Source organism: Chionomys nivalis, chromosome 8 (genome assembly GCF_950005125.1).
Source record: "Chionomys nivalis chromosome 8, mChiNiv1.1, whole genome shotgun sequence".
NCBI classification, from domain to species: Eukaryota; Metazoa; Chordata; class Mammalia; order Rodentia; family Cricetidae; genus Chionomys; species Chionomys nivalis.
In genome coordinates this window covers 19,366,845-19,392,509 of record NC_080093.1, presented here as the reverse complement: position 1 = coordinate 19,392,509, position 25,665 = coordinate 19,366,845, and the positions used below count along the sequence as shown (strand labels likewise).

General features: G+C 41.2%; 1 protein-coding gene across 1 annotated transcript in view; it reads right to left on the bottom strand.

Annotated features, from left to right (window-relative positions):
- Positions 1 to 20,809, bottom strand: part of Tm9sf3 (transmembrane 9 superfamily member 3) — a 51,007-nt gene extending 30,198 nt beyond the window's left edge. The window contains exons 1-4 of the mRNA XM_057778154.1: positions 20,507 to 20,809; positions 10,523 to 10,718; positions 3,223 to 3,345; positions 413 to 573 (exon numbers count right to left, since the gene is read on the bottom strand). Coding sequence (XP_057634137.1) covers positions 413 to 573; positions 3,223 to 3,345; positions 10,523 to 10,718; positions 20,507 to 20,602 — 576 coding nt within the window. The 5' untranslated portion in view covers positions 20,603 to 20,809. The remainder of the gene's footprint in view (positions 1 to 412; positions 574 to 3,222; positions 3,346 to 10,522; positions 10,719 to 20,506) is intronic.
- Positions 20,810 to 25,665: the final 4,856 nt, after the last annotated feature.

The window sequence follows — 25,665 nt, the reverse complement described above, 5'->3', positions numbered from 1 at the left end:
TTTAAGCTAAGAGAATGGAATTAATTTCATGGTTGCTAAAGGACTCTTGAGAAGCTCTTACTGTCTTAGGAATAAGTCTTACCATCAAATAAAGCAGATCCCAGCAATCTGCACCTACCACCGACTTTCATACCATCTCTATTTGTGACAGCCAATGAACAGAGATATAACATGGGCTCCTGCAACCTAAAAACATGGCTGAGTTATGACCTTCTGGTGCCGATGGTAACCATGGTAGAGCAATGGTTATTACACTACTGCATTGCATCCTATCCCACAAACCCTTCCTTTAGGAGACTTAATGTAGATACGCTGAGGAATTATGCTGCATCTAATTTTCAGTTGTACTTTTATTTTCTAAAGTTTACAAACACAATTGTTTTTTCCTATACACAATTAGTTTTAAACTTACTGAATATGACATCTGTATTTTAGTATTTGGAACCAATTTGACCTTTCCTTCACTGGTTAGATTAACATCAACAATTCGATTTCCATTAAAGCCTATTTCAAGTTTTTTGTAGGTCCAAAGATAGTAATCTTCCCCATTTTCATCTGCTTCACCAACAATACCTACAAAAGAAAAAACACTTTATACAAGCTAATAACAGTATTCAAAGCACCCAGACACTAAGAGTTCACTAAGTTTATGTAAAGAGACAATGCTGTCAACATCCTCATGTTAGCACAAGGCAAAAGTGCAAGCTAGACTTCTTAGCAAACACACATCATGGTCACGCTAGTACAAAACAATGAGAAATTTAGCATAAATGGTTACAGATAATGACACTCAGAACTCACTCTGTCACCACTAGTATCTCTGCTGCTGCAATTATCACCTTACTGTGCACACTACCTAGTATCTCAGGTTTTCAGAAACATGCTATGTCACCGCCTGTCAGAATAACCCAGCTACTTCATGACTGCACGCGCATGCGCACGCGCGCGCGCGCGCGCACACACACACACACACACGATCGGGGAGGAAGAGGAGGAGAGAAAAGAGAGGGAGAAAAGTGGGAATTCATTTGCCTATCTACTCTAAAAACTAGACTTGGGGGTAAAGACACAGCTTCTCTAAAAAGCTTTTGAAAGACTGAAACTTTTGTTCAAGTAACATCATATCAGGATCTTTTTTTTTCTTTACAAAGAAGAGGAATGCCCAGGTTCAGATATTACATATTATGCAAAAATATTTAAAGATGGCAGACCCTGAGATTCTAATTCTAAAAACAAATGTTTAAGGGGCTAGAGAGATTGCTCAGCTGGTAAAGTCCTTGCTACACAAGCATGAGAACCTGAGCTTGATCTCTACATAAAGAAGCTGGGGATGGTGCTTAGTGGTACGTTTATTCCCAGGGCTGTAGACATGAAGACACAAAGGTTCTTGCCCTATCAGTGAGTACCAGGCCAAGTGAGAGACCCCATCTCAAAAACAAAGCAAAAAAAACGGTGGTCAGCACCTAAAGCATAACACTCAAAGATGACCTCTGGCCTCTACATGGCCACAACGCGCACGCGCGCACGGACACACACAAACACACTTTATACCACTGTTGCTAAAGGGGCTCAGAACAATAATTAGGAAAACAAACAACTGAAGATGCAGATTTTAAAAAAGAATATAATGAGCCAGAGAGATTGCTCAGTAGGGAAAGGCACTGACCACCAAACCTGATAACCTGAGTTTAAACCCCAGGACCCACATGGTGGAAGAAGAGAACAGGCTCCCACTGTGCTCTGACCTCCACACCCATGCTGTGGCACACATGCACATCCCATTCCTCCAACACTAAATAAATGAATGTGAAGTGGGGGTGGGGGAGCAAGGCCTCTTTACGTAGTCCTGGCTGTCCTAAAATTCATTATGTACATCAGGCTAGTCTCAAACAACAGATCAGTCTGCCTCTGCCTCTGCCTCTGGGATACATAAGCCACAATGCCTGCCATATGTGATCTTCAAAAGTTCATAATAATAGAACTACGAAAGGAATCTGTTTTCACTACAAATGAAGAAAAGTCTTGTTTAATGGGTTCTCCCCATTAAACTATATTCTAAACTATATTAAATTATATTCTTAACTAGCCTATCCTATAACACTAATACGATCATTTATACAAAATGCTTATTTTATACACCTAATTAACACAGAGCAGAGTAATAATAATGTATACAAATATCTCTTGAGATTGGCTTTTCTTTTTATAAGACATGGTCTCACTATGTAATCTTGGGTAGCCTCAGACTTGCTATGAAGACCAGGATGGCTTTAAACTCAAAGAGATCCTCCTGCCTCTTCCTCCCAAGAGATTTTCTCATAAATTTCTTTAATATATTAAATTCTGATCTAATGTGCTCAGTCAGTTTTGCTGCAGATAAACATAATGATCGGCTAACAATTTTAAGATTAAAAGATAATTCTTATACATAGAGCATATATCTAGAGACAGAAAAATTTGCAATCAAACATGTTGCCTATGGTAATTGCCTATGGTATTCCTTGGATCTCAAATAATTTAATTATTTAAGTTACTTTTGGACTATGCCTAAGTTTGTATTAATCATATTATGTTTCTTCCCCAACATTATGGACAAGCAAGAGCTAAACAAGAATAATTCTTTAATATTGAATGTTTTGGAAAATGACAAAGGAACCAGTAAAATAAAACACTCAAGAAATTATCATGCCCCTAAAAACATACTACAGTGTCACATAAAGAGGTAATTTTTTTAATATTTATTTATTATGTATACAATATTCTGTCTGTGTATATGCCTGCAGGCCAGAAGAGGGCATTACAGATGGTTGTGAGCCACCATGTGGTTGCTGGGAATTGAACTCAGGACCTTTGGAAGAATAGGTAATGCTCTTAACCTCTGAGCCATCTCTCCAGCCCCCAAGAGGTCAATTTTTAAAATCCTATTCAGTCCCTCTTGATATATTTAAGAGAAAATAAGCTGTGAAGAAACTAGGGGAAAAGGAAATTTCCAATGTTCCAAGAATCTGTGAATTCCTACAGTCTGAAAAGTTTCACTGTACAGACCTTTTATCATGAGAGTTTTCTATAAGGTCTGGCAGCATCAGAATGCCTCCAGCAGGAGGAATCATTAAAGACTATTCTGGGGCAAAGAGTAGAAGAACATTTCCATCATGATCTGGAAGACAGGCACCTTACCACACTGGTTATATGAAGTCCTAGTTTGTAACAGAGAGTACTTACCCCATATTGGTAAGTCATCTATGTACATCTGGTACCAATAGTGATTCTTGATAGCATACACAAATGCATCCCTCTTCTCTTTATCTAAGTCAATTTCACAGTAAGTACCTGGCATCACATCATCTGCAAAGTAAAAACTACAAATTAACCTACTGGCTTGCCAATAGTTACAGGAAATACAGCACAAGAAGAAAAGTCAGCATTTGCTTAAGCTAATGTCTTTCCCCAATAGTCTGGTGAGAAGCATATGGGAGCTGAGAAAGTATTTTTTTTATATCTTCCGTTACCTTAAAATGAAAGATTTTGATCATCTTTATTTTCAAAGATTGCCTTACACAAAGAAAACCCTCATGTAAAGAAAATTATACAAGAATAATAACAAAGTCACTTTAAAATAAAGAAGCTGTTATAAAAACAAAGAACAAAAAAGCTTAAGACACATAAGGAAATCTTAATCTACTGTGTGGGAAAGCTTAAGGATATGAGCCTAAGCAGAGATAACAGTGTAGCTTAAGGTCACCCAGAATTTATTCCAACAGCACAGAACCCCAAGTCATCAGTGGTCACAGAGGTCATGAGGACTCCTAATAACCCTTCACAATTACTAAGATCACAAGGCTAGCCTCTATCTGATAGGCATTTCTACTTATAAATCACTCAAAAATCCCCTAAAGATAAGACATTCCCATCCCTGATTGCTTGCAAAAATGGTATTTTCACAATTGTGTTCAGACGGTCTTTAATTTCTAATGTTTCAAAAATGTGCTTGTTTAAAAAAAATTAGATGTCAATCAAAAAGATTAAACTTTTGATATATTACTTAAGCAATTAGAACAATATAAATCAATCTTAACAAGAACCAAAAAAGAATAAATTTTCTTACACTATCATACTGGTAATTGAGAATCTGAAATACAAATTCCCCACAAAAACATGAAAATTCTTAAATATTAATTAATGTTTCTTAAAGATTATAGATGAATGATGAATTTAATGGTTATCTGTACATTATTTTCTTAAGAACTAGTGATCTAAATTACAATTTTATATTCCAAAGCATGTCTGAGAAAACAGCTTCCCCTCATTAAGAGATTATTAGCCCAGAGTGGTCCATCAAAATGACAAAGCACACCCTGTCCCAAGGAAGAGGACCGGGAAGACCCAGCTACTCTTCCCCTCCATGCAGAAGAAACTAATGCGGCCCAGGACTTGTACACACATTTTCTTTCTACCTCATTCCCTTTTAGGCAACAAGGAATTTAGGATTTTCATAATGGTAATATCTAATGCTGAACAATTAAGAGTTAGGAAATAAATTGCTCTAAAGAGTTTCTACAGCAAAATCTAGAACTGTCAGCAGGCGGTACCCCAAAGAGACCTCTATAGTGTGCAATAATGTACAAAGGGCAAGGGCAACAACAGCTCAGAAGGGACAGATGGGACCAAAGAGTCCAGATTTGGAGGGCAAAGAATTGCTGTAGTGGCTGTGAAAGACTCACAGTGATCCTGCAAAGCCATTGTATGCCCACTGTTACAAAAAGGGACTGTTTAAATGGTCATTATCAATGTGGTAGTTTTAAATAGAAAATGCTGTGATACTCAGTATGCATTTATTCACCTGCATAATGGATTCCCCACAGTTTAACTCCAACTCAACAGTTTCCTAATTGATATACCGTCCTCTTCCCCTTCACTCTACATGACTTAAGAACCTGCAGTCCCTGCAAACATGTACTCTCTGGCCTATGGAACCTGGGGCTCACACTAATGCTAGCAGGCAGGCCATTCTAAAACCTTTACATCCCACACTTTCTCCTCCACAGAGTAGTCTGACTTCTCACACCCAGACTGCCCCTTTGGCTGAGGTTCCTAGTTTTATCACCAATTTATTGTGGCACTGCAAAATGGACACTGGTGGGTCATTTTAATGAAACTCCTCTTTCAGACATGAAGGCAAATATAAACATCACAAATAACTCAGCAGCCTGATCGCCCGACCATAATAGCATTCTTCTCTCAGCAGGAACTACTTTGACGACAATGTGTACAAAGATGTCAAATCACCATCCACCTTCTGCATTAACTGAAAAAATAGCCTAAAAAGTCTCTCACCATGAATCACTGGTTGAAAATGACAACAGAGCACACCTCCCTTCAAATTCTAAAGAAAATGCAACTGAGATTTTAGCAATGTAAAAATCTTGAGGGGACAAAAAGCCATAAGTTAGCAAATGTTGGTACTTACTTTTCAAAGAGATCACCACACTAAGTAGATCCCAGAACCCAAGTGCCATTGTGTGCCCAATAAAAGTCCAGAAAATAACACTGCAAATACTGAGTTCTCTAAGAATGTACCATGCCACCATACTTAAAACCTTCTCTTTTGATGGCATTACTAAAATGGAAAAGTAGACTCTTACCTCAAATACAATAGCACTTAGCAAAGTTATCATGAAATCACCATATGTACAAAGAGACATGGGTAAAGTCCTGAGTTCTGGTTTGAGTTCCACTACTCACTAGCTACCTGAACAGAAACAAATGGTTTAACCTCTGTGACCCTCACAGTCCCTCAATTGTGAAACTGAAAACAACTGTGCTGGCTCCTTTGCAGGCTGGAGTGTGAATGTATTCACAGTATTCTTAAGTATTTTCCCTCACATTCTTGAGAATATCATGTGTTGTTTCCCCTGCCACAAACCCACCCCCACCCTACCCTGCAAATGTAGATTCACACAAAATTCAGTGCACAATTTCAGAGTGCCCAGGGATGGATCCCTGAAGCCAGACGTCTGCTTAAACTCTACATTCACAGCCCAACACTGTCTGGAATGCAATTACATACTCAATAACTGCCACATATATTATTTAAAAAAAAAAAAGCATGGACTGGAAATACTGGTATATGCACAGTTAACTTTAAAACTAAATAAAAAGTAGAGATTAACTGAGCAACCTGACTGGCAGCATAAAACATGCCATTTGTTAAATGGCTGCTTGGTAATAGGTATCACGAAATACCAACTGGGCTTAGTGGTATGACCCTGTAATTCTAGCAATTTGGAAGTTAACACAGAAAGATTGCAAATTCAAAGTCAGCCAGGGCTACAGAGTAAGCTCAAAAGCAGGCCATGTAATTTAGCAAGGCTGTGTCTCAAAATAAAAAGTTTTTAAAACAAGGGCTAGAAATGTAGCTCAGTGCAAGAGTATTTGCTTAATATTCATGATATCCTCTCCTCAGTTCAATCCCTGACACTAAATAAAAAAAGTGAAAGAAAGGGAGGGATCAGATCACTTTGTAACTAGAGCGGGGGAAACTGCATACCTATTACAGAGTAGTATGTAGCCGCATTTGAAAAATAACAATATAAGAATAAATTCATGGGGGCTGGAGAGATGGCTCAGCGGTTAAGAGCACTGTCTGCTCTTCCAGAAGTCCTGAGTTCAATTCCCAGCAACCACATGGTGGCTCACAGCCATCTATAATAAGATCTGGTGCCCTCTTCTGGCCTGCAGGCACACATGGAAGGAATGTTGTATACATAATAAATAAATAAATCTTTTTAAAAAAAAAAAAAAAAAAAGAATAAATTCATGAGATGTTATAAGAAAAAAGGGAGAATAAAAATAATTACATATAACTTATTGAGTTAAAAATACTCAAGATACTGACATGTAATAAGCACTATATAAGGACTGAGCGTTAGTTTTCTTTTAAATTATTTCTTCTTTAAATATCCTAACCTAATATACAGATGACATTTTGTACTTCTTTTTACCTTGAGTGATTTGGTAAATTTAGAGTTCTGCAGATACGGAGAAATGTCAGTGCTGTTTAAAGCCTTATGTACTTAAAGTTAAGTGATTCTCCAGCTTGGCTGTTCTCATTCCCAAAGGCAACATTTCTAGTTGAATATCTGTCTGGGTGGAATAGTCCTGACTGCCAAACGATGGGGAAGGAACTTGGAGTAGCAGGTTTGCTTCTTCAATTGGAAGGTTTTTACTGAAGACAATCCCTCACCCTGTTTTCAGTCCCTAACTTCTGCTGTTTCCACTGCTACTGAAATAATTTAAAAGAAAACTAATATAGCATGTGAAAAGGAAGAATCCCTAGAAGTCACTATTTTTCAACTATTAATGTCCTTTATTATACCATTGGATTCTCAAATAATAGGAAAAGATGCTGGGCAGTAACCTGTCCTAGTTAAGAATACTATCCCAGCTGGGCATGATGGCTCACTCCTGTAACCTCAGCACTTGGGAGACTAAGGCAGAGGATCGTAAGTTCAAAGCTAATCTCAGCAAAGGCCAGCAAGGGATATACAATAAGCTCTAGGCTTAGGCTAGCCTGGGCCACATAGTAACAATTTTATACACAGAGAGAGAGAGAGAGAGAGAGAGAGAGAGAGAGAGAGAGAGAGAAGGGGGAAGGGGGAAGGGGGAGAGGGAGGGACGGAGGGAGGGACGGAGGGAGGGAGGGAGGGAGGGAGGGAGGGAGGGAGGGAGGGAGGGAGGGAGGGAGGGAGGGGACAAAACAAACATAAGAATTACAATCTCAGATCATCTAATAATCAAAAGGAATCTATTATCATAAAAGTAAGTACACACTGTCCAGGTGCTAGACAATTTATTAAGAGCTTACTCAGTCTTAGCAGCTAAGGTGTGCAAGAATGCACTAGCCTAATAGAACTGCAGGAGAGTACAGTAGTTTGGGAATGTATAAAATTCTACAATCGGCAAACTAACTTTCATAATTGCTAATACATAAACAAGTAGAATTCAGATCCATACTATATATATTAGTAAGCACAGCAATTACCATTTCTCAAACATAAACTATATACCAATACTTTTAAAAAGTACATTATTTCACTTAATCTAACAATAATTCTATCAGGTTATAATATTCCCCATGCTTCCCAGACAAGAACTGTAAAAGATCAAAGAGACTGAATTATCTGCCTACAACCACACAAGTAGGCACAGGCAGAGCTGAGCTGTACCATGTCTGACTCTAAAACACAAGTTCTTTCCACTCCATAACTGCAATGTTCTAAGAGATAGTACCCATAATTAGAAAGTAATAAAACCAGGCCTGGCGCAAGGATGCCTAATATAGATCTGTCCTTGTACAGTTAATGCGTTTTCTCCAAATGGTCTCAATTAGCATTTTTTTCTAGCACTAGCATATTAAAAAAAAAGAAAGCTGTGCATAAAATTTGAAGTGAGAGGCATCCTACACAACCCAGACTCCAGACTATGGTTAGTTCCTTAACATAATCTCTCTAGTGATCTTCAACGCTACAAAATGGTACCAATCCAGTTATCCTGATATCTTCTAGGTTTAAAAAAAAAAAAAAAAAAAAAAACTGTTTCTGTATATATATGCTTACATGTATGCATGTGAGTTTCTGTTTATATGCATAAGTATGTGGTACATATGTGTTATTTTTAAATTTTTATTTCCTATGAATATGTCTTCAGAAGAATCATTAAAAGTCAAATGCTTGATATGAAAGACTAAAAACAAATAGTAGCTAGATATAATGGTAATAGTGTAATCCCAGCACTCAGGAGGTGGAAACTCAAGGCCTGCCTCAGCTCCATAGCAAGTTTGCAGCCAGTCTGAATTTCATGACTCCCTATCTGAAAACACTCAAAAAACAAGCAAACTGTTCACACTGAGACAGTACTGGTTCTGCTTTCTAGAGCACTATTAGTATGTGTGATATGTCATGAACAGACTGTCCACATCTGGGTCTCCAAAAGTACACTCTACCTTCAAAAGTTCATAAAATTTAAGTAACAATCGGGAACACTTTCAAAGAATGATCATCTCTATCCATGAACAAAAAAAAAAAAAAATACAGTAGCAGAAAAATAAATCAATTCCTAGTAGCTGCTTTATCTGGACTACCCCAGTTAGTACCTGTTCTGGCAGTATTCAGCTGAAGGTATAGAGTTGACTAGACCCCAAGAACTGCTACCTTTCAGGGAGTAATAACTGGTAGTTCTTTCATGCCTCAAGTGTTTAGCTTAATCTGAAAAGAAAACAAACCTCACTTTCAAGCCCATGAAAATGGCCTCTGACTATTTATCTCCATCTCAGACTCAAGCAATTGGAAGGTTAAGAAGAAAGGAAGGTTAAGACTGCTGAAGAAATATTTCTTCAGGCACAAAAAGCATAAGGTTTTCAAATCTGATGAAATCACTGCACCCAAGCAGGACTTGTGGGTTTACTCTCTCACTGGCTCCTCTCTATTAAATGAGACATGTCTACCGAATATGGAAAAAGAGAAGCTGGGTGGATATAGTACTGAGGTTCTCAAAGATCACATGTTCCACTTTAGTTTCTTCCTATTTGTGATTAAATATTTCAATTACCTTATTAAATTAACACATATGCCTCAGGGTATGTTTCCAACACTCATAAAATTATAGGACACACCACTGTGGTTTAAATTTACAACTCAATTTTATAATTAAGTCCCAAGGGTAGGTATAAAATTTACACTCATTTTCAAAACAGTAACAGAAAAATCTGATAAATAAGAACATAATTTAACAAACCAAAGTAACATTATCTTCATTACCTCATTTCAAAGCCATCTCCCAATGCACTAAAAATATCAGAAGTCAAAATTGGAGCAAAAACAATTTTACTACAATTGATACAGTAAAAGAAATGAGGCTGCAAACAAAGCTCCTGAGTACAAAGCCCACATTCTATTAAAAATCAAGACCCTTAATCAAAGATCCTGCAGAACTCCAACTTCTCAGAGATGCTTTAGCCACAACGTCTGTGCAGAGAACTAATGCCTGTGCAAGAAATCAAGGCCTGTGAGGAAGCAACATCTGTGTAAGGAGTACTCTGACAAACTCCACAGAGGAACACACTAAGAGTAAACAGTCTCACAGACAGCGCCAATAGACTTCCCCTCAAGTTTAACAGAGTCTGACTTAAATCTTAAATATATGCTAAGAGAATAATTAATATAACAATAAGGAATACATTCTGAGTATACTATACAAGTTAAATCTGCAGTTTTACACAAATTCCTCAGAACCACATATCCCTTTGGAGATCCCACAACTCCAAAAATTACTTTCTTAGGAATTTTGTGAAGGCCTTCCTTGGCCATACATGTATATAACTAAGGGTTTTGCTGGAAAAGTACGTTTCAGAAAAATAGAGAAACATTTTAGGAACAATTTACTTCGCTAAACATCCTATAATATACAACCCATAAAATAAAATTCCTGGCCCCAATGTCATCAAGGACTATTAATGTTGACTTACCTTTAAATTTAATATCCAGGCCACTAAATTCTAATTCAACTCCTTGAAGCGCTTCTCCCAAAGTTTCATGGTAATGACTGATACTTTTTTTTGACCCTACACAGAATGGAAGTGAAAAGTATTTATAGGTTTCTTGGCGATTGTGGTAGGGCCCAACAGTATTCATCCATAAAACAACTTCTTCTTTATCTTGATACTGTAAGAAGAAAAACAAGACATGTACTTTTAAAATGTCTAATTCAATTAAGTGCATTGTCTACATTCAAGATTCTAAAACGACGAAACAGTAGAAACTTAATCTGAGTACCAATGCCCACACTTTCAAAATCAAGTTTCATGGCTCTTAAAATTGTGTCCTAATTGTGGTCTCAGGATCCATTTTCTCCAAACTTTGTTTTACAAAAGAAAATAATTTTTAAAAGTCCAACAGCTTGTAACAGTAGGTTTATAACTATTAAGTAATGGTAAGCTCCAAAACAACATAATTTGACAGGGTAACCTGAACAAGGAAGGAAGAAACAAAACCAACAGTTTATCGAGAACCTCATGACCCCCCCCCCCCACACACACACACACTAATGTCAGCACAAACACAACCTTCCCTCCCTTAGTCTTTCTCGCAGATACTGATCAAAGACCTACACAAGAGACAAACAGAAAAAGCAACACTGAAACCAACACAAGAACATGCAAAGCCAATCCCACCTGTCAAGAAAGACCTTGCATGTATTTCAATAATAATTATACCTCTAACCATCAGTGAATATTACACATAGCCACATACAGGCCTGAGACAGCCAACTTTATCTTTTTAATGGCCCAGCAGTTGGATATGCCAAAGATTTCTTAAAATCTCTAAAATTTAAAATTCATTGCAATATTAACTAGACACTATCAGATTTCTTTTTAAAAAATATTTATTTTTAAATTTTGTGCATGTGTTTGTGTGTATGTGTGTGTTCCTGTGTGTACACCCTTGGAGGCAAGAGGTATCAGATCTACCCGTAACTGGAGGTATAAGAAGTTGTGATGTGCTCTATACAGGTGCTAGGAACTGAAGTCTGAAGTCTGGCTCTGTACAAGATTAGCAAGTGCTCAGACACTCTCAGATTAACTAACAGTATAAAAGTTAATCCAATGGAATAGTATTTATGAAGTACCTAGAATGTGCCAACAAGCGTGTTGGCCACTGAGGATTCTGCTTTCAACAGAATATGTCCCCCACGCTACTAATCTCTTAGAGGGAACGGGTCATGTAACAGGAAGATACACAACTAGCAACGACAGGAATTTCTAGTTCTAGTTCTCCCACTGAAAACTCAACAATAAACACTTTCAACAAAAATCTATTTTTTTTTTCTTTTTTGATACATGGTCTCTCTGTGTAGCCCTGGCTGTCCTCAAACTAGCTCTGTAGACCTGGCTGGCCTGAAACTCACAGAGATCCACCTGCCTCTGCCTTCTGAGTGCTGGGATTAGAGGTGTGTGCCACCACCACCCAAAATCTACCATGTTTACAAACAAATTCACCCTACTCAAATCTACCAGTTTCAACTCTGTTTTCCTAATGATACAATTCTCTAGCCATAGAGATTCAAACCCAAGGTTCTTTGTCTTCCAGAAAACCCCTAGCCACTAATCGACTCTTACTCCAAAAGCCTGCTTCTTCCTTTATGCTCATACCACTACCACCCTAATCATACTGAATGCCTCACTGTCCATGCAAGACATCATTCAAATCATCAAAGAAACAAAAACTACCTTACTGTCCAAAGACTCGGGTAGCACACGGCAAGTCCTAAGTTAGATATTAAGATACAGGAACAATAAAAAGATGCTTTATCATCCAGGCATGATGACACATTAATTCCAGCATTGGGAGGCAGAGACAGGAGACTCTCAGTTTCAGACCAGCCTGGTCTATGTAGTGCATTCCAGACCACAAAGAGCTACACAGCCATATCCTGTCTCAAAAATAAAGAATATTCTTCCCTCCAAGTTCCCAATCCACACAAAGCTATACAAATAAATGACTAACAATGGAGGAAAAGGTTCTGATTACAGAGAACTATTGTAGCAACAATAAAGGAACAATTAATACCGCTTTAGCAGAAAAAGATCAGGGTGAAAAGGAATACAGAAAACCATAAGCTGCTTCAGGTAAGTTTAGAAAACTGCTACAGCTAATCTCCACTCGTGATGTAAAGAATCCAGGGTCTGAGTCCTGACGTCTCCATAGACCTCCATCCATAACTACTCCTTTTATTTGGGGGCAGGACTGACGAATCTGTATGTACGTCATTTGTTCTCCCAAAGTGCACAACCACGCAGCACTAATCAAAGTACTCCTTTCTACTTGCATATCCTCAGAATTCTCCAAACAGATCAACAACCACTTCTCTGTGATCACAGTTCCAAGAATCAAAACCTATTCACCAAGGCAAAGTGCTACAATGTACAAAAGTATTTAATACCACTGGTAAACACTGAAGAAAAGGTGAATGTTGAGTTCACTGGCAATTTAGTCAGTCTGAAGCATGCACTAACTACAACAGCATTCATTCAGAGATAAAAGAAGAGGGAAGTCAGGCGGTGGTGGCGCACGCCTTTAATCCCAGCACTCGGGAGGCAGAGGCAGGCGGATCTCTGTGAGTTTGAGGCCAGCCTGGTCTACAAGAGCTAGTTCCAGGATAGGAACCAAAAAGCTACGGAGAAACCCTGTCTCGAAAATCCAAATAAAATAAAATAAAATAAAATAAGAGGGAGCAACACTTGCAAATGGAACATTGTACAGAAGTGCCCACTAAAGAGAACCTGGCCCTGGATTCTGCTAAGTCTGTAGAAGTATTATATGCAACTCTAGAAAGTACCTTTGAGATAAAACTCAATATACATATTCTTTAGAAATAAAAAAATTTGAACATAATTATTTCTTTAAAGTAAGACAGTCATTTACTTTATATACCCTGAAACAGTTTAAGGGTTACAATGTAGATTAAACCCACATTCTGAAATGAAGTTAGTCATTCTGAACATCTGTGAAGCCTTGACAGGCTGCTAAAGTTGTGCTGCATGAGTCAAGAACTAGAACAAAAAACCGTGCACACTCTCGGGTCTAAGATGCTCTCTAGGAAGAGGCCTAAGGTAGCAGCCAGAAACACAAAGTTGCAGGTGAACTGCAAGAACTGCAACAAGTGTCTCACTGCAGTCTAAGCCTCGGGAACAGGACTCAGGGAGTAATCAGAAACACTGGAGTTGCAGGTGAGCGCTAAGGCACAAACAAGGCTTCATTTCTTTTCCAGGGCTCCTTTTATGCAGTCAAATACAATGAATGGAAAATGTTTATTACTTCATTCCAGATTTTATTGACCCTGAAAGTAAGAGGTCCCAAGACAAGGTCAAGAACTCATTTTCACTGAGCATAGTGGCACATACTAATCACACGCTCAGGAAGCTGTGGCAGGAAGGTTATGAGTTTGAAGCTAGTCTAAGCTACATAGTGAGACTCTCTCTTAGTAAAACTGGAGTTTCATCTTCAGAGGAAAAAAACATGTTTAAAGGTATCTTGAAGCTCAAAGAACCGAAAGGAAGATTTTAAAGAGCCTTATTAGGAGATGGGGAAGCCTTTTCTCCCCTCAAGCTGCAGACAAATTCTCTAAGCTCCCCAAGTCTGTAAGAAGGCTTTTCTTTCATTAATCTACCTGTTCGAAACCTATGGTAAAGGCTGGTCTAGTTCCTTCCCAAAACATCCCAAGAAGTCTAAGCACACACTTAAAATACTTTGCTTAGAAAAACTACACTGGGCAACGGCACTGAGAAACAGGGTATTAAAATGTACCTGGGGGACGGACTGTCAAGGAAGCATAGCAGAAGCTGCTAGCACAGCAGCAATTCCTTCCATCTGAAGCCTCTGGAGGAAGCGACCACAAGAGAGGAGAACCCAGCTTCTACAGTCTTCACCTGGTCACTCCGGCCTTGAGAAGACTCTCACTGAAGCACTATGCACTGCCCAAGGACACAGTCCTCCTTTCCTTTTGTACCTGACCTTTTTCCTCCCTCTCCCTGCAATTCACCATGCCCAGCTTTTCCCCAGCTAGTCAAATTCTACTTGCCCTTCAGAAGCACTGAAGGCTTCTTTCTCAATTCCTCGGGTAAGGCCTTAACCAGCCATCCCTAGCACGGCATGAGCTAATCAGCTTCTGTAATAGCACCACACTAGCTGCCGTTTTCTAATGCATGCATGAGCTAGGCACAGTTCTAAATAAAGTCTTTATGTAAACATGGAATCTTCTCAAAACTCTGTGAGATGGGCCATATTACTTCGCCTATTTTACACATTCAAAACAAAAACAAGAGAGACTTTACACAATTTGTCCAAGCCAAGAGTGGTAAGACACACCAGTAAATCACATCCTTTGGAAGGCTGAGGTAGAAAAGAGGAAAATTTGATGTCACATCAGGCTCCAAAGCAAATTCTAGGTCAGCCTTGGCTACCTAGCAAGGCTTTGTCTCCTAAAGTTGTTCAAGCTTATATAATTATTAGTACCAAGTTTACAACTTAGGACTAAACTTTTGCTGACTTCTAGGCAGCTTTATTAACCAAAGAGAAATAAATAAAAGAAAGTATAACTGTACAGAGCAACAACAGTGTACAGCATTCAATGCCAAACTCTTCATTTGAGACATCAATCTACCCGAAAGGAAAAAGCTTCAGATACTACTTGCACTCTATTCTCCAAAGTCAAACCCGTCTTCTCAAGCACTCATAGTGTTGGGTCCTGATTATTCTGCTTATGTTCGAGATGCGAACCCCAAAACTTTCTTCCCTGACAGATGTCATCAATCCCCCCCCCAGGAGGAACACTGAAAGTGTTGCTGACCTCTTTATAAAACATGAATAAAGAAATCAGAAATTATGCTGCCCACTAAGTATCAAGAGCTCAGAATAAGGCAAATGCTGCCTTTCATTTTACAGGAAAGAAACATGTTGATTTAAAAATGTTTTTACCAAAAAAAAAAAAAAAAAGCAAAATCCATCTCTGCTAGTACTTCAGAAATTAGTTTCAAACGCTTTTCAGTTATTTAAAACCACACGTAAGGATGCTAATGCAAATAAATTGGAAATGCAGTTTTGAATCATAGGTTGAGATAACCACTTTTTCTTAAAAGAGCTCTGCACCTAAACATTCAGTCTATCATTAAGTATGGCCCCAAGCAGGACCAAGGGTAGCATGTCCTACAAACCAAATCTGCATCAGCACACTCACAAACTCCGAAGGTAAATCTTCAAACACTGTCCTAATGTTCCTTCTGACAGAGACGAAGACAAAGGCTGATTTGCCAAGCATACAAATCCTACTTCGGGGGCCAGTGGTTAAGAGCACTTGCTGCTCTTGAAGAGGCTTCAGGTTCAGTTCTCAGCACCCATAAAGCAGCTCACAACCAGCTCTAGTTCCTGTTCTAGAGGCTCTGATGCCCTCTTCTGGCCTCCATGGGCACTGCATGCACATGGTACCTTTTGTTTACATACAAGTCAAACACCCATACACAAAATATACAAATTAAGTCTTCCTTAAAACCTTTTCCCATATCATTCAGTGGTACAATATAAAATGTTTTCAGCAGAGCCATCCTAGGCACAGGTGGGGTCCTCCCCTAATCAGAAGCACTGAAACTACAACTACAAAGGACTACAAAGAAATGGGGTTCCAGGAGGGAACCTAAAGATGCATGACGACTACTACGAGCTAACATGAGGAATGGTCTGGTTTTGTTCACTGTGCCTTAAGTGAGCTTCATGCTTCCAGCAGAGTATCTTTGTCCCTAGTAGGTACTTAATTATTCAAGTCATTCAGTAGACACTCGCTAAGTATTCCTACGACTGAGCACAGTCACAGTGTGTATGTAGCAGGTGTGAAGGACACAATGACAAAACACAACATTGTGATCACATTGAGAAACAGAACCCATAAAAATCCCCAAGTGCTTTTCACCCACTGAGCCATCTTCCTTAGCCCATTCACTTACTTTAAAAGCCTTTAAAGGGGACGGTGGGGTCTCACTACGTAGCCCTGGCTAGTCTGAAACTCACAAGAGATCCAGCTGCCTGTTTCCCAGTGCTAGGATTAAAGGTGTGTCCAACCACATCTGGCTTTAAGAGACCTTTTGATGACCCCTCAGTCATGTAATAAGAGGCTGTCTTTAGTGGGTGGAAGCATTCTTTAGTTTTAATTTCAAGCAGTATGTCCTATAATCTACAAGTCCAACTTTTAAAAACTAAAAGTAGCACATTCTCCAGAAGTCAACAGCACATTTCCTTCCCATTATTTTTCTAGGAATATCAGAACAACTTTGGATACATCATCACACAAAGACTACTGGGGATGGGAATGTGGCTCAGTGGGCAGAGGTACTTGCTGCTAAGCCTGATAATCTGAATGTCAGTTCCAAATCTACGTGGTAGAAATAAAGAACCATTCCCCACAAGTTGTCTGCTGGTCTCTCTATGCCCACTGTAGCACATACACTCACCCACCCAAACCACAGGGAAAAAAACGAATGTAAAATCATTAAAAACAAAAGAATACTACATGGATCAAATGGCAAACTAAATCCTACTTAAGTAGCAGATACAGAAAAAGGGGAGAAAAGGGGAACTTTGGGGGAGAGCAATAAGTAGTCATTCCTTCTTAGAACCAGCTACTAATTTGGGGGACCCATCACAAAAATTAAACTATCTAGCTAGGAATAATGATGCATGCTAGTAGCCTCAGCTATTCAGAGAGCCAAGGCAGGAGAATCACTTGAAATCATGAACAGCTTGGCCAATACTGACACTCCTTCCCTATAAAAGCAACAACAAAGAACTGGAGAGATGGCTCAATAGTTAAGAGAGCTAGTTAACTCTTCTATGGCTTGGTTCCCAGCACCCACACTGAGTGTGGCCCACCACCACCTGTAACTCTAATTCCAAAGGATCCAACACCCTCCCATGGCCTCCAAGGGCAAACACACACATGTAAACACACTCTGATACATGCGCATGCATAAATAACAAATTTTTACAAATAAAAATAATCAAAAAGCTTTAAAAAAGAAAGAGTGCTGTGCAGTGGTTGCACGCACCTTTAATTTCAGCACTTGGAAGGCAGAGGCAAGTGGCTCTCTCTGAGTTCAAGGCCAGCCTGCCTGGTCTACAGAGTGAGTTCCAGGACAGGCTCCAAAGCTACAGAAAAACCCTGTCTCAAAGAAAGAAATAAGGGAGGAAGGGAGGAAGGGAGGGAGGGAGGGAGGGAGGGAGGGAGGGAGGGAGGGAGGGAGGGAGGGAGGGAGGGAGGGAGGGAGGAGACCCTTTGTTTAAAAGTAATTTCAAGATACTTGTAAGTGGGCAATGAAACAAGGAAGTACAGTCCTGTGTGACTGTTCACACCACCCACTGTGCCCAGGAGCTAGCCCTATCCCTTCTTAATTCTAATACAAACATTTCTAACAACACAGTGTGGACCTAGGTTCATCCTCACCTTGGACCTTTCTTCATGCACCTAAATGTTCTATTCCATGTCTTACGGTATTGTTTAAAAGAGAATGAGCTACAGAGTACATTACCTGGGTAGACTAAAGACATTAATGTGGCCTAGAAAGGTGGCTCAGTTGGTAAAGTTCTCTTTCACCCACATGAGAAAACACAGGAGGTGGTACACACCTGCAATCCCAGCACTTGGGAGGGAGAAAGGAGGTTCCTGGGGCTTATTGGCTAGTCAGTCTAGCCTACTGAGTGAGCTTCAGGACCAGTGAGATAACCTCTCAAAAACAAAGGTGGAAAGCAACTGAGGACACACTTAACACTAACCTCTGACCTCCACATATGCACACACACTCACACACACACACACACACCATACATACATACAAAAACACAGACAATTTGTTTTTTTCAAAAGACTTATTTACTCGTAGAACGTGTGGAATCATATCCTGCCTCTCTCCCTACGGGGTGGAACCTCCTACACATGACCTCTCTAGACCTGTTTCCTCATCTGTTAGAAGGGTGCATCATATGCCTCCCATGGTTATTTATTTGAGGGTTCTGTTATTTCCAACTGGGGCTTTGCATGTGTTAGGAAAGCACACCACAAGCTACTTCTCCAGCCTTCACAGGGTTATCAATACACACTTACTGTGAGTCAATATATAGGGATCACTTACAACAGGACCAAGCACATGCTATTCCAAGTTGTATTAGCATTACATCTGTGATGTCTTAATAGAACGTGCTCTAAGGAGCAAGTTTTAGCTTCTGAAAGCTGTTGTTTAATAATTTAATCCCAGAAGTGTTTTTTAAACACCCACTCAGCATTCTTCCCCTGACAATTAGCAGTTCAGAGCACTTGTTGCTCTTGCAGAGTTCTCAAGTTTGGTTCTCAGCATTCATACTGGGTGGCTTATAACCAACCACCAGGAACTCGAGTTCCTGGGGATGTGGCACCCTCTTCTAGACTCTATACGTAATGCGCACACATTCATGCCGGCAACACAGTCACAGAAAACAAAAATCAACTTAAAGTGTTTTTCATGGACATTGCCACTTACATATTAAATTTGCAAATTATGCTACTTTTTGTACACTTACAATTTATTAAATTATAAACTAGGACTTCCCTCTTCATAGCAATATAAAATATAAGATTTAAAAAGTAGAATATAAATTTGTATGTCTATTTAGTGGAACTGTAACTTATTAAAGTTCAGGATTTTACATAGGAACTGAAGTACTAAAAAATTATCAAATACTACCTAAAATACTGAAAAAAAATGATACTTGCCGGGTATTTAAAAGAAATCAAATTACTCCAATATGTACATGGTCTCTATATACTGTACAAAAATATTACCTTTCATAAAATCTAAGACAAGTTAACTGATAGAAAAGGTAGTGTCCACCTAACTGCTTAAAACCTGAACAAAATTATCTTAAAGAATCACGAGTGTCGCAGAAAAACATGCTACCAGTTCAGTGTTTCTCTGAAGAAAAACTTACACATACACGCAATTAGGTTCTGGCTAAAAGATGTCAGCTAACCCAGGCCGTAGAGCAGTGAGAACGTCCTCACTTCGTCACCGAGCAGTTACAACCGGACATTCTCCATATCTTTCAGATTTAGTAAATACACAACTTCTCAGGCAAAAATCCTATCAATAAAAACAATCATTCGCCAAGCAGCCTTCCCGGAGTCTACCATGGGGGGGGGGGGGAGGACGTAGCGTTACAGCTCTAGGTGAAAGTCATTAAATCCAAGCTTTGATGTGAAAATACAATTAAATAAACCGCCAATCAACTTCAGACCAAATGCAAAAGTGAGTGGGGGTGTGGCCTGAGGGCTGGGTGACTCAAGGGCCCCTAGGGTCAGAGCTGCCCCAGTTAGAGAGACCGACCACCCGGATGTCCTCTGGGGACTCGCCGAGCGCCGACAAAGTTACAGGAAAGGCCTGAGGACCTAGTGCGTGCGGAGTGAAGACGTGTCCACGCGTAAACCGTTCACGCCTCCGATTCACTAAAGCTGTCCCCCCCACCCCAGGATTTGAATCCGGTTCGGACGGGAGAGAGAAGGATGGGAAAAGGCCGGAGCGGGCCGTGAAACGATGGGTATTTCCTGGTTGGCAAGCGCCTGGTGACCACGGTGCACCCATCTTCCGCCGTGCTGTGTCCCACAGCATCCAGTTTCCCCGGTTCCAGAGCCCGCGACTGGGCGACCCCCCGGGTCCCAGCCCCGAGAGGCGGAGCCGAGGAGCAAGGCCCAGGCCGCCGGGGGTGCTCGAAAATGCCTCCTCCTCCCAGCTCCCGCGGATCCGGCCCCGCCATGCCCGACCGGAAGGAGCACTCGGCCGGCTAAAGGGCTGCACCGGGCCTCCAGGCCGCGCTGGGCCTGGCGGGGCTGCAAGCGGGGGAGCGGATCGGGGGCGGCCGCGCGGCTCGCTTCGCCTCACCGTGTGTTCGTGCTCGTCAGACCGAGCCCGGGGCAGCAGCAGCAGCAACAACGCCGCGGCCGCCGCCACGCCAGGAGCGCCCGGCAGCGGCCTCATCCTCCGCGCTCCCACAGGCCGGGCGCCGGCCCACCGACTCCTCCGCCGCCGCCGCCGCCGATTCACATCCACCGGGCGCGGACAGACGCACGGGGCCCGGGCCCAGCCGCTGCCTCCGCCGCCGTCACCGCCCGCTCCGTGCCACCCCCGCCCCCCGGCCTCCGAGCCTCTTCCTCTGACTCAGCCACGTCATCCGGCCACCCCGGCACACGCCGGAAGTCCTCCCGACGCGGGGCCGCAACCGCCGCCGGCGCGCGCAGGCCGTGGGCCCGAAGGGTTCCGGGGCCGGTGTGCGGCCTCTCGCCCAAGCCTCTGCCTGAGCCCTCGCGCTTCCGAGCCGAAGCCGCGTGAGGCCGATGGGCTGACCTAACCCGGGCTCCGGCGCCTAGCGCAACGCGAACACCCCTTTCGGTCTATCCCAGAGAATGAGCTCCCCAAGCTTCTTTATGGAAGATGATCATTAAACTTGTACAGGGTGGGTTGGGTGTTTTAACATCACTGAGTACTGATTGGACTTCTGTTCAATCAAGAGATGTGGGCTAAGCTGACGTTCTTGTTCATTTGTTTGCCTACGTGTTGTTTTTCTCCCATCATCCTCAGTCACAAATGTTCTGCTCCTCGGAGCTCCAATCACTTGTTCTTATTTTCTGTACCTAAACCGGTAATAAGGAGCTAGCATTTCACTCGTGTAACCTCAGCATTCAGGAAGCTGGACTGATTGTTGCATATTCACTGCTTGCTTGGGTTTCAGTGTGAGACAAAACAAAATGAGAAAAGAACAAAAAAAAAAAAAGCAAAAAATGAAATAAAGCAGGTCATGGTGATACAAGCCTGTAATCCCTGCACTTGAGAGGCAGAGGAAGAATTGCTGAAAGATTGGACCCAACTTTGTCTACAAACCCAGTACCAGGCCAGCCAGGCTACATAGTAAGGCCCCATCTCAAACCAAAACATAAGGACTCAGAAATATGTGTCACATGAATAGAATAGCCCTCTAAATCTGGGACTTGGGGGGAGGATTGTCTCATCCATCAGAATTCGGTAGAGTCTAGCATTTGGTCTTGTAATATCTCAACAGCCAATATTCCATACCACTGTACTGTGCAGAGGTTTGAACAAGAGCTCACTGCAATCTTCCTTCCCTGTCCATTCCCCAAGAGTGCCAGAGTGACTGCCTACGAAGAAATCAGATTACATCACTCTGTCCAAAACACACCTTGAGTCGTGAATAAGTATGTCATGGAATCGTCACTAAGGATTTCATCTGCCAGGCACTGTTTGATACTCACGCAGACCCTGTGCGACAGGTACCTTTAGTGTGTGAACATTACAGAAAAGTAACTGAAGTGCAGGTTGGGTGACTTACTGAAAGACCAGACCCGGTTTGCTTTGTTAGGTGTTTGTTTGCTTGTTTGTTTTTAACTACTAATGTAATCATACAGCCCTTTAAAAGGTGGATCAGATATGCACTCATTGGCGTGAAATGATACCCAAGAAATACTTATAAGGAGAAATAGTATGCTTCCGTTTTAAATAACATGTTAGTTTACCTGTAGAAAATAATCTTTTGTTTGTTTTTGTTTTTTGAGACAGTGTTTCTCTGTGTGTAGCCTTGGCTATCCTCAAATTCCCAGGTAGCCTGCCTCTGCCTCTTAAGTGCTGGGATTAAAGGCATGTGCCACCACTGCCCGGCCACATTTTATTTTTTGAGGCAACATCTCTCACTGAACCTAAAGCTCAAGTATTCTGCTAGACTGCCTGGCCAGCAAGTTCCGGGAACCCTTCTTCTCCATTTCCCAGATCTAACTTCCTTTGTGGGTTCTTGGGATCTGAACCCAAATCCTCATACAAGCAATTTACCAACTGAGTCATATCTCCAGCCTTGTTTGGATGTTTCCTAGAATAAGTGTGCACTACATACGTACTGAGGGCTGAGAGTGATGCCCTTGCTAAAGGGTACAATCCAGCTTCCTTAGTCTGTTTCTGTCTTAGTCACAGTTCTATTGCTGTGAAGAGAGATACCATGACCAAAGCAACCTTTATGAAAGAGCATTTAGTTGGGGGCTGAGGACTTGCTTACAGTTTCAGAGGGTCAGTCCATTATCATCACGGCAGCGAGCATGGTACTCAAACAGTAACTGAAAGCTGCATCCTGGTCTCCAGGCAGGGAGACTGAAACTGGGTCTGGCATGGACTTTTGAAGTCTCAAAGCCCTACCCCCAGAGACACACTTCCTCCAGCAAGGCTACACCTCCTAATCCTTGTAATTCATTCAGAGGGTCCCTTTCCTCAGTGACCAAGCATTCAAATGCCTGAGCCTAAAGGGGCCATTCTTATACAAATGGTCATAATGACTGTGCACCTGAGCAATCAGACCTGTCTGAACTGTGCAAGTTAGTTTTGTTTTGTTTTTGTTTTGTTTTGTCGCTTGACACAGACTAGAAACTCTTTTTTTTTTTTTTTTTTTTTTTTTTTTTTGGTTTTTCGAGACAGGGTTTCTCTGTGGCTTTGGAGCCTGTCCTGGAACTCCCTTTGTAGCCCAGGAAACTCTTGAAAAGAGGAATCTTCAATGAGGAATTGCCTCCATCATAGTGGCCTGCGGACATGTCTGTGGGGCATTTTTTTTTTCTGATTTCTGATTGATGTAGGAGGATCCAGTCCATAGTAAAAGTGCTACCCCTAGGCAGGTGGTCCTGGGTTGTATAACAAGCAGGCTGAATAAGTCTTGGGGAGCAAGCTAGCACTTGCCTCGAAGGTTCCTGCTTGAACTCTTTCCTTGACTCCCACCAGGAATGGACTGAGACTTGGAAATGTAAGTCAAATAAACCCTTTCCTCCCCAAGCTAGTCGTGATGTTTATTTAACACAGCAGCAGAAAGCAAACTAAAACATTTAGCAGTCACTAATACCTATGTTTTGCCTTCACTTAAATACACATCATGTTCCTTACACCTCTGTGACCTATGCAGTTCTGGGAATGAACCAGAGCCGTCCATGTGCTAGGCAAGCATCTTGCCCCATTGCTATTTCACCAACGCTAAGCCTTTGCTCTTGGTATTTCCTTTATCTAGACTGTCCTGTCTTTAATTCTGTCCTTCCAAGGCCGGCTCAATGAGAACTTGCATCATGCTCTTGGGCAGTTGAGCACCCTTCTTTGGGATTCCCATAGCATTTGGTGTGTTATATCATACTTTCTACCTAATCCCGCTTCCTCTTCTGTACTGCAGTCTGACCTTCTTTAATGGCAGGAGCTACTATTTGACGATCATTTGTCTGAGCTGCCAAGACAGTGCTTGCCACGTCGATATTCAACAACTATTTGCAAAATGAAAACATTACCAAGTGAAAAGGCAAATCACATGGCAGTGTTTAAAGAATGCTTTCCAGCTAGTCTAAGAGACATCACAAGGCAGTGCATGATTAATTGCTTATGAATCTTACATCAGTAATTGCTACTGAAATCAGAGGAGGCATCTTATTCATCTTTGTATATATTCCGAAGCACCTAGCACAGAGACTGGCTTGTAGAGGCTCAGCAAAGGCTCCATGAATGAATAATCACTGGCTTTGAATGGAGTGATAATGGGCAATTGCAGAGCAAACAGCATGAGCACCACATTGAGATAGATGAGTAGTTTCTTAAACATCCATCATCACCAGCCTTTTAGCCTCCCCAGATTTGGGGCAAGAGCATTTGCTGGGTTTTGTGGGGGAGCACTAAATTGGCAAATGGTTGGAGGTGGAAAGAACACAGGAAAAATTATGAAGTAATCATTTGGGGAGGGTAAATCTAAAATTAGGAACCCTTATGATAAAGAATAGGCAGGGCATATTTTTCTTTTAAAAAAATGCACAGTGCAAGCAGGGCAGTGGGGGCACATGCTTTTAATCCCTGTACTCAGGAGGCAGAGGCAGGTGGATCTCTATGAATTTGAAGTCAGCAAGTTCCAGCCAGGCTGTTACACAGAGAAACCCTGTTTCAAAAACCAAAACAAAACATAAAACAAAACAAATTTAAAAAAGCACAATGTGATCGATTATGTGATTACGTAAGTGCTCCCCAAGTGGTAACAGAAATGGGTAGTAAAAGAAGGCCACTCCTCATCTCAGTGGAGAATTTGGGAAAATTTTGTGGATGGAAGAACATATAAGGTCATCAGTTCAGTAATTAACTCTTTTAAGCAGTTACTATGTGCCAAGAACTCTGGTACATGTCATCAGTCAGTAAAATCGTGGCAGTGAAGGGTGTAGAAGAAAGGATTAGGAGGTAAAGGAACTGACTAGAGAAAAAAAAGTGTGGCTTCAAAGTTCCTTGACATCTGATAACCTCAAGACTGAACCAGAAGAGCTTGAGGGCACCCTCAAAATTAGTTTTGAGGCTAGGATGTGGTAGAGCACTGGCCTAGCATGCAGAAAGTTCTGGACTTCATCCCCAGCACCTCAGTAAAATAAAATAATAAAGATGTTTTACCAAACTAGGGAATGATAATTATGAATGTCTTACTGTATCCATTTCTTCTAGATTAACCTCATTCCCTGACACGTGGAGGGCAGAAATGTAAGCAATAAAAGTCCACCTCTCGATGGCAGTCCAGCCTCCTTCTGTAACAATTTTTACTAGATCCAATTTTGTTTAAAGAGGTGAGGACCCATAAAACAAGAAAGAAAAATCACAAATTCAGCCTTTTATTCTCGTTCTGGACAAACGCCATCATCAAAGTCTAGAGTACAGATGACAACGGATCTTCTGGTTCCCATCCTCAGTTACACTTTTCTGGGAAAGAAACCCTCTTCTCAAGGCAGTTGGATAGCACAGGCCAATCTATCAGCATCCAGAGATGAGCCTCCACTAGGACCTCAGGATGAGCTCCAGCCTTGCCAGGGCTACATAGTGAAATGCTATCTCAAAAGGCCAATTCAATCAATTAAATATATATGCAGATATCTTTGGTGGTGTTGGAACTGAACCCAGGCATGGGCATGCGAGGCAACTACTCTGTCACTGATCTACATGGCAAGTCTTTGATGTTTAGGGGTGGGTTTTTTTTTTTTTTTTTTTTACTT